The 12500-nt window shown below is 36.8% G+C and overlaps 1 protein-coding gene across 2 annotated transcripts in view; it reads left to right on the top strand.

Moving 5' to 3' along the window:
* The window catches only part of ERICH1 (glutamate rich 1), a 245819-nt gene that overhangs the window by 115060 nt on the left and 118259 nt on the right, over positions 1-12500 (top strand). For both annotated transcript variants that reach the window (XM_053710357.1, XM_053710358.1), the window contains one exon: positions 8433-8567. In XM_053710357.1, the coding sequence (XP_053566332.1) occupies positions 8433-8567 (135 nt within the window). The remainder of the gene's footprint in view (positions 1-8432; positions 8568-12500) is intronic.

The following is a 12500-nucleotide window of genomic DNA, read 5'->3' as shown; positions in this document are numbered from 1 at the left end:
CGTTGATATGCGCTCCGCAGCAGGTTGGAGCCCGGTTTTCCTCTCAGCGTGCAGTGAATGTCAGAGGGATGTGAAGAGAGTATTGCCTATTTGAATTCAATTATCTCCTTCTACGGGGTCTATTTCATAGGTTCTCTGTTATCGGTCGTAGAGATTCATCTCTTACCTCCCTTTTCAGATCGACGATATACTCATATATACCATTACCTCTACTGATTCTCGTTTCAGTACTGGTTTAGCTTTCTACTACATGTAGATGAGTGTCCTGGGGTAAGTAAGTCTTATTTTCTGTGACACTCTAAGCTATGGTTGGGCACTTTTATATAAAGTTCTAAATATATGTGTTTAAACATTTATTTGCCTTGATTCAGGATGTTCAACGTTCCTTATTTCAGACAGTCAGTTTCATATTTGGGATAATGCATATGAATAAATCAATTTTTTCTTACCTTAAAATTTGACTTTTTTCCTGTGGGCTGTTAGGCTCGCGGGGGCTGAAAATGCTTCATTTTATTGCGTCATTCTTGGCGCAGACTTTTTTGGCGCAAAATTTTTTTTTGTAATTTCCGGCGTCATACGTGTCGCCGGATGTTGCGTCATTTTTTTGACGTTTTTGCGCCAAAAAATGTCGGCGTTACCGGATGTGGCGCCATTTTTGGCGCCAAAAGCATTTAGGCGCCAAATAATGTGGGCGGCTTTTTTGGCGCTAAAAAATTTGAGCATCATTGTCTCCACAATATTTAAGTCTCATTATTTATTGCTTCTGGTTGCTAGAAGCTTGTTCATTGGCATTTTTTCCCATTCCTGAAACTGTCATTTAAGGAATTTGATCTTTTTTTGCTTTATATGTTGTTTTTTCTATTACATATTGCAAGATGTCTCAGATTGACCCTGAATCAGAAGCCACTTATGGAAAAATGCTTAACTGAGTTTCAGTTCTACCAAAGCTAAGTTCATTTATTTTAAATGTTATAAATGTTTATCTTTAGCTATGGTTTGTAATCAGTTATTATGTTATACTTTTACATGCAGAATCCATTAGTGTTTATGCTTTATATATTTCCATTCTTACATCTTATGTACAAGAAATATTTAGAAGATTTATAAGAAATATTTTTCTGATTCTATTTTAAAGGCTTTGTCTGACTTCGTGCCTTCTAATAAAATTTTTAGGTCTTTTTCACTTCTTTTTTAATTATTGAAGTTTCAAATGACCAACAACATACTGATTTATCCTTCTCTGATGATGTTTTTTCTCTTTCAGAAATTTTCTTCATCAGATATTGACACTAACAAATCTACTTTTTTTATTATTTTTCTATTATTAAAGTACATTTGTTCTTTGTTGAAAAGGTGTTGATTATTTTGGATATTAAGGTAACTAGTTCTTTAAGACTAGCTGACTCTATTTCTGCCTATTTATTTCTTCTGTGTTTTCAGAGGTTTTCTTTCCAATTCCCCATTCTAGGGAATGGAATAGGCTGAGAATTTTCTTTTATTCCTTCTTCAAAGGTTTTAAACTATATTCTTTGCCAGAAGTTATATTCAATTTGGAGGGTTCTCCAATTTATTGGGGCTATCTCTACTTCTACTAATTATGCTATTGTTTTTATAGCAAAATAGTATTTATTTTCCTTTAGATAGTTGTATCTTATTTATGGAAAATTATTTAGTTTCAGGTACTTTTCTTGGTCCTGTGATTTATTTGGATATTGCAATTGCTTCATTTTTTCTGTTTACTTTTAGTTCAAGTATCAGATTATGATTTATTTTAGCATTGTTAAGGGACAACATTTACTAGACTAGGTGCTGTTGCATTTGTCTTGTTTTGCGTTTATTGATTATGCAAGTCCACTATATTGACTGGTCCTTTAAACTGGACTATCATGCTAATAATTTCATTTGTGTCTTCATTTTATTGAATATTTTTGCAAATGAGGGTTAATCTATGTCTTTAGCTATTTTAGCTAGAAGAATTTTGTGATTTTTAAAAAAAAAAAAGAAAAGAAAAAAAATCATATTTCTTTTGTTCTAAGATAATCAATTCTTAACTGTTACTCTGGGCTTCAAGATTGAGTTCTAAGACTAAAACTTTAAGCTTATACTAGTTTGGTTGTTCTTATTAAGGAACGAATTCCTGAGTTCTTTCCCAAGTAACATGTTTATAATTGGGGTTCGAAATCAGCTCCCTAAAATTGCGATGTACGTGCCGTATTCCAGCTTGGCTGGTAAGGGGCAGGTTAAGACTTCTTTGAAATTTATTTGGTTCTATTTTGTCCAAATTTCTTTGATTTTATTTCAGTAAGGCTAACAATTTCTTTAAGTGTGTTTCTGTCCTATATATTTTGGGTACTGTTGAAGCATGGCTGGGCACCCATGGGGTTCAAGCGCTGCTCAGACCTGGAATCTTCTGGGGTATTTCTTCCAGTTCCTTTTTTAGGAACCGGGTTTGGAGTTTTATTCAAACTATTTTGCCTTTTTATGGTCATTGATAGCATTATTTGTTTTCATTAGATACAATAAATGCATATTTTCATTTTTCTGTTTTCATTCAGATTATTTTCTGAGGATGCGGAATCTCATATGATTCACTTGCTCTTCAGGACATAGTTAGAGGATCTTTTTTTCGAAAGCTCTTGATTCCTTACACAAGGGTCACCTTTTTTAGGTTTCCAGATAGTTTGTGTCACTGTCTTTGTCTCTATCAGACAAGGGATAATTCTATTGGGTTCCGTCTGTTGGTACCTTTAGTCTCTATTATTTCCTTCAGTTGCTATTTATGCATAGAAGTTTTAGGTCTTATGGCCACAGCATTGGATTCAATTCCCTTTGCTCATTTTCTCTAGAAAGAACCTTTCCAGTCTTTTTTGAGTGTTGTTTCTTCTAGAACATGGTTGGAGGATCAATTTACCAAAAAGTTCGTTGATTCCTCAGACAAGGGTAACCTTTGTAGGTTTCCTGATAGATTCAGTGTCCTTGACTCTGTCTCTGACGGGCAAGAGACGTCTGAAATTGGTTTCAGCTTGTCGAAACCTTCAGTCTCAATCTTTCCCTTCGGTAGCTTTATGCATGGAAATTTTAGGTCTTATGACTGCTTCATTGGACGCGGTCCCCTTTGCTTGTTTTCACATGCGACCTCTTCAGCTCTGTATGCTGAACCAGTGGTGCAGGGATTGTACAAAGATATCTCAATTAATATCTTTAAAATCGATTGTACGACACTCTCTAACATAGTGGACAGACCACCATCGTTTAGTTCGGGGGGCTTCTTTTGTTCTTCCAACCTGGACTGTGATTTCAACAGATGCAAGTCTGACAGGTTGGGGAGCTGTTTGGGGGTCTCTGACAGCACAAGGGGTTTGGGAATCTCAGGAGGTGAGATTACCAATCAATATTTTGGAACTCCGTGCAATTTTCAGAGCTCTTCAGTCATGGCCTCTTCTAAAGAGAGAGTCGTTCATTTGTTTTCAGACGGACAATGTCACAACTGTGGCATATGTCAATCATCAAGGAGGGATTCACAGTCCTCCTGTCTAATTTCTGCGGTTCATATCCCAGGTATAGACAATTGGGAAGCGGATTATCTCAGTCGCCAAACTTTACATCCGGGCGAATGGTATCTTCACCCAGAGGTATTTCTTCAGATTGTTCAAATGTGGGTACTTCCAGAAATAGATCTGATGGCTTCTCATCTAAACAAGAAGCTTCCCAGGTATCTGTCCAGATCCAGGGATCCTCAGGCGGAGGCAGTAGATGCATTGTCACTTCCTTGGAAGTATCATCCTGCCTATATCTTTCCGCCTCTAGTTCTTCTTCCAAGAGTAATTTCCAAGATTCTAAAGGAGTGCTCGTTTGTTCTGCTGGTGGCTCCAGCATGGTCTCACAGGTTTTTGGTATGCAGATCTTGTCCGGATGGCCACTTGCCAACCGTGGACTCTTCCGTTAAGACCAGACCTTCTATCACAAGGTCCTTTTTTCCATCAGGATCTCAAATCCTTAAATTTGAAGATATGGAGATTGAACGCTTGATCCTCAGTCATAGAGGTTTCTCTGACTCTCTGATTAATACTATGTTACAGGCTCGTAAATCTGTATCTAGGAAGATATATTATCGAGTCTGGAAGATTTACATTTCTTGGTGTTTTTCTCATCTTTTTTCTTGGCATTCTTTTAGAATTCCTAGAATTTTACAGTTTCTTCAGGATGGTTTGGATAAAGGTTTGTCTGCAAGTTCCTTGAAGGACAAATCTCTGCTCTTTCTGTTCTTTTTCACAGAAAGATTACTAGTCTTCCTGTTATTCATTTTTGTACAAGCTTTGGTTCATATAAAATCTGTTATTAAGTCAATTTCTCCTCCTTGGAGTTTGAATTTGGTTCTGGGGGCTCTTCAAGCTCCTCCGTTTGAACCTATGCATTCGCTGGACATTAAATTACTTTCTTGGAAAGTTTTGTTTCTTTTGGCCATCTCTTCTGCTAGAAGAGTTTCTGATTTATCTGCTCTTTCTTGTGAGTCTCCTTTTCTGATTTTTCATCAGGATAAGGCGGTGTTGCGAACTTCTTTTCAATTTTTACCTAAGGTTGTGAATTCTAACAACATTAGTAGAGAAATTGTGGTTCCTTCATTGTGTCCTAATCCTAAGAATCCTAAGGAAAGATCGTTCTATTCTTTGGATATGGTTAGAGCTTTGAAATATTATGTTGAAGCTACTAAAACTTTCCGAAAGACTTCTAGTCTATTTGTTATCTTTCCGGTTCTAGGAAAGGTCAGAAGGCCTCTGCCATTTCTTTGGCGTCTTGGTTAAAGTCTTTTGATTCATCATGCTTATGTCAAGTCGGGTAAAACTCCGCCTCAAAGGATTACAGCTCATTCTACTAGGTCAGTTTCTACTTCCTGGGCGTTTTGGAATGAAGCTTCGGTTGATCAGATTTGCAAAGCAGCAACTTGGTCTTCTTTGCATACTTTTACTAAATTCTACCATTTTGATGTGTTTTCTTCTTCTGAAGCAGTTTTTGGTAGAAAAGTACTTCAGGCAGCTGTTTCAGTATGATTCTTCTGCTTATAATTTCAGTTTTTTTCATTATAAGATTTAAACTTTATTTTGGGTGTGGATTATTTTCAGCGGAATTGGCTGTCTTTATTTTATCCCTCCCTCTCTAGTGACTCTTGCGTGGAAGATCCACATCTTGGGTATTCATTATCCCATACGTCACTAGCTCATGGACTCTTGCTAATTACATGAAAGAAAACATAATTTATGTAAGAACTTACCTGATAAATTCATTTCTTTCATATTAGCAAGAGTCCATGAGGCCCACCCTTTTTTGTGGTGGTTATTATTTTTTTGTATAAAGCACAATTATTCCAATTCCTTATTTTTTTTATGCTTTCGCACTTTTGTCTTATCACCCCACTTCTTGGCTATGCGTTAAACTGATTTGTGGGTGTGGTGAGGGGTGTATTTATAGGCATTTTGAGGTTTGGGAAACTTTGCCCCTCCTGGTAGGAATGTATATCCCTTACGTCACTAGCTCATGGACTCTTGCTAATATGAAAGAAATGAATTTATCAGGTAAGTTCTTACATAAATTATGTTTTTTAAACTGTGCAGCCTCTCTCTGTTATATCGTTTGACAACTGTTTGCAAATGGTGGACGCATACAAAGTGCTTTTTAGAACATTCCGCATGGATTAACTGTTTTGTATTGTGAATGTTAATTTGTTACAATTATATGCAGGATAAAAATTGTCTTAAAAATGAGGATATTTTTACATTTTTAATGTAAATGTTTTTTCATATCTAGAAAACCTCATGAGCAGTCTTACATGTGCACGTTTTAATTTTGTTTCTTCAAAGAGTGAGACATTTCAATACTTGTAATCTAGGTGAATACAAATTAAGAGTTTTGCGTTATGGTTTTAAGGCTGAATTTCAGCGTAAAAACCATAACGCAGCCATTACGACTTTTAGCTTGTAATGCAACGTCAATCCCGCACTCAGATAAGGGGTGTTTAGACTTGGGGTTTATGTCAGGGTGTTAGGTTTAAATGTAACTTTTTTTCCCCCATAGACATCAATGGGGTTCCGCGCATCAGGTGTTAGTTTTTTTTCTAACACCTTCTCCCCATTGATGTCTATGGGGAAAGCTTGCACGAGCACGTATTCTCAGCCCTTGGATTTTGTGCGGTATGGAGCTCATTGCCACCATATCGCACGCACAAGGCGGCTTTTTAGAAACTTGTAATGGCAGCGCTATGAAAGGTGAAATAACGCAAATTTTGTTGCATTCGTTTTGCACCCTCTATAGAGGAAAACTTGTAATCTAGGTGATTGTTAATAATAGTTTTTTTTTATTTTATAACAGACTGTAATGTTGAAACATCTCTAGCTAAAGTGCTTGTTGCATAATCATCAATTTGTAAGGAGAGGCGGCGCTTACACCCTTTTGTTCATTTTTTTTTTTTTTAAACTTGCATTTTCATTATATCATGTATGTGATGTACCCCCATGTAGTGCTGCAAGATTTTTCATTTTTAACTAAAGTAGAATATTATGTATACTTACAAAATACCCATCATTGTTTTTGTCATGCAACACCATCAGAATCCTCACTAAAGCTCACTAAGAGGATGTTTTTATGTATAATGAAATCAGCAGGTGTGTGACAAGTTTAAAATAATGGAGGGGATACAGTTATTTGGAAAAATATTGGATGCCCCTGACCACATAACTTCTTTTCTCTTAGAAAATCAGCAGAATATGTTAACACATCCTCTGCAGTGAGCAAGCCTAAACTCACATTTTAATGCACATTCACTCTTTATTTGCTGAACTGATTGAAAAAGCTAAAAACACTAAGGGCCAGATTACGAGTGGCACGCAAACGTTTGCGCACGATCAATAAGGGGTTTATCGCAGGTATTAAGAGTTAAAAGTAAACGTGATCGTTTGAGCGCAATCGCGATTTACGCGAGAACGATTACCGCGACTTAAGAGCACTTGTTAACTGTTTCACAAAACTAAAAAGACACATCAAAATACATTACAAAGTATAATTACACTCATAATAACACTATCTAATAAAAATTATTAAAAAAAAATAATTTTGCACACAAAGCTATAAGGGTTTAAACATATGAGGTCTCGGGTGTAAGAAGAAAAAAAGGCAGGCAAAAGGCTTTAATGTACAGATATATACATGTCTAAATATGTATGTATGTATTTATATATTATTATTATTGGTTATTTGTAGAGCACCAACAGATTCCGCAGCGCTAATATATATATATATATATATTTATATGTATTTATATGTATGTGTGTGTACGTATGTATTTGTGTATATACTGTATGTATTTACAGACATATATACACATATAAACACATAAATACATATGTAAACATATATAGAAGTGCATTTGGAGCCCTTTTGCAGTTAAGTAAGTAAAAACCTGTAAAAGCATATTAATGCAATATTCGCGAGTAGGGTTTTTCCCCACTTTTTGTCTCCATTGACGTCTATGGGGGAATATGTGAACACGCACGCAATATTCTAATTTCTGCTTTTTGTGTGCAAGTGAAAACAGTTTACTTTTAGCTCATAGTTTGAGCACCAAAAGCTTACTTCTAGCGCAGTTAATGCTTGAGTGAGAGCGTTAATTATCGACCCATTTTGCCACCAATCAGCAAACACTACCCAGGTGCTGAACCAAAGATGGTCTGGCTCATAAGCTTACATTCCTGCTTTTTTAAGTAAAGATTCCAAGAGAATGAAGAAATAGTGATGATGTTAGTAAATTATAAAGTTGCTTAAAATTGCATGTTCTATCTAAATCATGAATAGTGTTAGTGGGGGAAGAAAATTATATACTTTAATTGGTGTCAGTGGGCTGGTATCACTTACCTGCGTTGTCTAGGTGCCACTAAACTGCCGTACATACATCTCCTTATGTGTGGAGCTGCAGGCCTCTCAGAGCGTGCCTTGGGGGCATGTCGGGTTGGGTTGCATGCATATAACTGAGTTTAATGGAACAGTAAACACCTTGTAATTACAATATATCTGTGTTGTATTTATATAGAAAAACAAAGCACTCTTAACTTTTTTAAAACAAACAATTGCCAAACTCCACCTACCATTTGCCTTATTTGGTGGAGACAACCAGGCTAGCCACGGTCTTAAATTTAGTATAAAAGACATTTATTTGGAGGTGTTATCAATTAAATTAAATAAGGGACATATATGTAGCAGGGTTCTCCTTCACTTGCATTTCTATTTCTGATTATTAAAAATTAAATTTCATAACTACACATTTTATATACAAATCTCAGGGTGTTAACTGTCCATTTAACCCCTGCACAGTTACGAACCAGTACAAGATTTTATTTTGTAATAAATTATCTAGGTAAATTCAGTGCTATATTTTTTTATTTTAGATGGAGAAAATGAATTTTTGGATAAGCAGAAAGTATACACAGTGAGCTTACCTCCTGAAGGCTGCTTACCAAACTTTGACAATAGCTGTGAGTCATCAAGTTCAGTAGACTCTGAAAATAATGAAGAAGCAGAGGGTAAGTGTTTTTTTAATGTCATTGACAACTTATGTCATGTATAAAGACATGCAACTGCTATCAGTCATATTATAGTTACAGAAATTACATATGTAGACTATAAAGTAGAAAACTCAATGTGTGTTTGTTGGAAAGAAGTCACATTTCCAAGTCCTTGTGAGGGATGAAAGAAAGATTGCATTTGTTTGTTTTTGTAGTGGTTCTATTGTCAAATGGAGAAAGAATAAATAAAACTGTCTGTGAAGCTCCATATTAGTTATTGTCAGCATGAGAGTCAGGCCCAGGGGCTGTGCTAGGATTAGAGTGACACTAGACCAAGCACTACAATAATATAATACAAGCGACCATGCTTACTTCTTCCCATAGACTTCTATGTGGCTTAGGTTGCACTCTAAACCGATACTGCTTTAAACCAACTGCACTAAAATCAAATTGAGTTAGGAATACTTTATACTACTATGTTCTTCACATAGAAGAAAATGTTCTTTATATTTTTAAATATGACAATTAGTAGCGGTCACGCCACCGCTGCTCGCTATGGCTGTTGCCGTAGACGCAGCGGTGGTGACTTGCCATAGACGCAGGCGGTGCTTCAGAGCATGCGGCGATGACGTCATCGCCACACGCTGCCTCTCCATCCTAGAAGCTGCTCCTGTGTACACCTGTGTGTCCTCCTTGGCGCAAATCGGCACCAATGTAAGTACCTGCAGTGCTTACATGCATTGTCTAAGTATAGGTGTTACTTAGTGTTCTCCTGGGTGTTATTGTTACTGTATGCTGGACTGTTATACTGTTACTGACCTCTGCTTGTTTGATCATACTGCCTGTTAACCCCTAAACTGCTGGATTGATATACTGCTGCTGAACTCTGCTTGTCTGACCACTCTACCTGCTTAACCCTTAAAACTGCTGGATTGATATACTGCTGCTGAACTCTGCTTGTCTGACTACTCTGCCTGTTAACCCCTAAACTGCTGAATTGATATACTGCTGCTGAACTCTGCTTGTCTGACCACTTTACCTGTTAACCCCTAAACTGCTGGATTGATATACTGCTGCTGAACTCTGCTTGTCTGACCACTCTACCTGCTTAACCCTTAAAACTGCTGGATTGATATACTGTTGCTGAACTCTGTTTGTCTGACCATTCTATTGGTTTACCACTGAACTGTTATACTGTTAGATTTCCCTTTGTTGCTGACTTCTGCCTGTTCCTGGTCCTTCTATTGGTTTACCCCTAAACTGCTATTCTGCCGGATTTCCTTCCTATTGCCGCTAAGGACTGCCCTGCCTACTGTGAGTACTGCTTACCTCATTTTACAAACTTTCTCTGCTCTGAGATATTTCCTATCACTCAACTTGACGCCGGGATAAGAAGACTACTGGCCAAGTTTGGTTTGATAGAGGAATATCCCACGAGCATCACAGTAGCAATAAGTCACCATATATTATAAAGCAAGCGTTGATAATCCGCTATTTGTGAAAGAAGTAAAGTGTGAACTTGTACACGTATATACAATGTTTGTGTAGTGTTTGCTTGATACAGGCTTGTATTGTTAGCAGATGGCAGATAAATAAAGCCCAAATAATTGTATTGCAGTGTATCTGCAGTTAACTTAAATATATATACAGCGTAGTATCTGACCTAGCTGAGGTAACGCCTCTTAACTTTGCAACATATGGATGTAATCCTTGTGTAAAGGTTGCATGTATTTGTCACAATCTGGAAACATAAGTTACTCAACACTACGTGGATCTGTATATATCCTTGGATCAGACATCCAAGTCTGCTGCAAATTAAGCTATCGGAATACCGTGGCTTGTTGTATCCGGAGTTCTGGGTGAGTGTTCTCCGGTATCACGTATCATGCCAGAGTAAGAAACCTCCGAACATTGAAATTGCAATAGCGGAGATAAGTCTCAGACAATGGGCTCATTTCCATTGAGCCGTACTTAGGTTTGTGTGCACTCGCAAACCGATAAATATGCTGTCGGAAGCAATATCTTTCACCGACTGCTTCCAACTGCCCTTTATACCTAATTTTCGCAACCGGACTCTGGCTGCCAAAAACATTTTCGTGTCCCATACAAAGTATCCAAAGCCGCTAATCTATAAATAATACCAGGTTTCCAATTACTGCGCAAACCGTTAATACACTGTTGGAGGCTGCCGATACATTTGAGAAAAATTACACCCAGCTCAACTAGGTGTAAAATAGGAAAAGAGGAGCTTTTTGAGACCTATTTCCCATTTAAATTTAACCCGCCTCCCAAAAATAATCCTGACACATCAAAATCCCTCTATCCGCCAACCCCTCACATCGCAACAAACTATAACAGTTATTAACCTCTAAACCGCCATCCCCCCCAATTGCAACTAACAATAAAATCTATTAACCCCTAATCCGCCATCCCCCAACAACGCAAAGCACCTATTCATCTAATCACTAAGCCCCCTAACCTAACACCCCCTGAGTTAACCCCCATTACGTTAAATAAAAAAATACTGTTAAACTAATAAATTATTTAAACTACCAAAATTAAAAATCCTAATCTAAAATTTTAATAAAAAATACTAACATTACATAAAAAATAAAACCTACGATTTAATTTAGATACAAAATCTAAGATTACATAAAATAAAAAATTCTAAAATCACTAAATATAAAAAAATTACGTAAAACAATTAACTAAATTATTCAAAATAAATAATCCTAATCTAATACCCCTATAAAAATAAAAAAGCCACCCCAAAATAAAACACCCCCTAAGCTAAGACTAAACTACCAATAGCCCTTAAAAGGGCATTTTGTATGGCATTGCCCTGAAGCAGGGGCGTATTAAGGCATAGGCCAACAAGGCCGGTGCCTAGTGCAGCAGATATTTAAGGGGCAGCAGAATTTTGAGTCCCTAGGGCCACTCTACTGAACTCAGGGCAGAGTGGCTAAATCAACCAATTACTAATGACCTAAATGGCTGCCCCAGCTATTGCTATCCTATGGGATTGTATGTGGGTGCACATGACGTGGTGACAGTGGAGGCAGAGCTCACTTGCACAGCCTGGCCTGGACTGAGAGGGAATGCGATATTCTTCCTGGCTCCACCGCGTGATTGAGACTCACACAGACTACACAGTGCAGTGTGCACTACAACGTGACCACTGTGAAACAGCAAATGCCTTTCTCCCTTCAGTACATCTTCATTAGGCATTAAAATACTTAAACGGATTAGTCACTAAATACTTGTACATTTACCTTTGTCTATCTGTCATACATGCAAAGAATAAGTATTTATTGCTGAATCTATACAACTATGTGACTTAAAACACAACTGAAAATATGTTGTATGCATTTAATACATTAGAAACAATACAAGTATATACTTTATTATAATTGTTTCATGTGGCTTTATCCCCTAGGATACAATTCCTAAACCTATCATAACTACTGTTGTATTTTTTAAGTACTTTTAAAGGCCAGTTTGTATATTCATTACATATTTATCCAAGCAGATATTTTGTTTAAAGGGACATTAAACAATTTGAGATGGTAATATAAAATGATAAATTGTATATATAAAACAACTCTGCAATATACTTTCATTATTTATTTTGTCCTCTTTGCCTGTAATTCCATTCTGAAATTGTGAGCTTTTCAGTTCCTGTTAGAAATGGAAGTGCAGAACACTGTTAAATCCAGCACAACCATTGGCTGCACACTCTAGTGACCTATTTATAACTGACCCTAATTGGCCACAGCAGAGAAGGTAACACAAGTTACAACATGGCAGCTCCCAGTGTTTTATAGACACTAAAACTTTACACTTATTTTGTCACTTTTTAAAAAACTAATGAAACTTTAAAAAATACATCTACATGTTAGTCATGGACTAATCTTTTCTTTGAATGCATCATTCTATCTAGCATGTATTTAG

Source organism: Bombina bombina, chromosome 4 (assembly GCF_027579735.1).
Source record: "Bombina bombina isolate aBomBom1 chromosome 4, aBomBom1.pri, whole genome shotgun sequence".
Taxonomy (NCBI): domain Eukaryota; kingdom Metazoa; phylum Chordata; class Amphibia; order Anura; family Bombinatoridae; genus Bombina; species Bombina bombina.
This window is presented reverse-complemented; position numbering and strand designations above follow the sequence as displayed.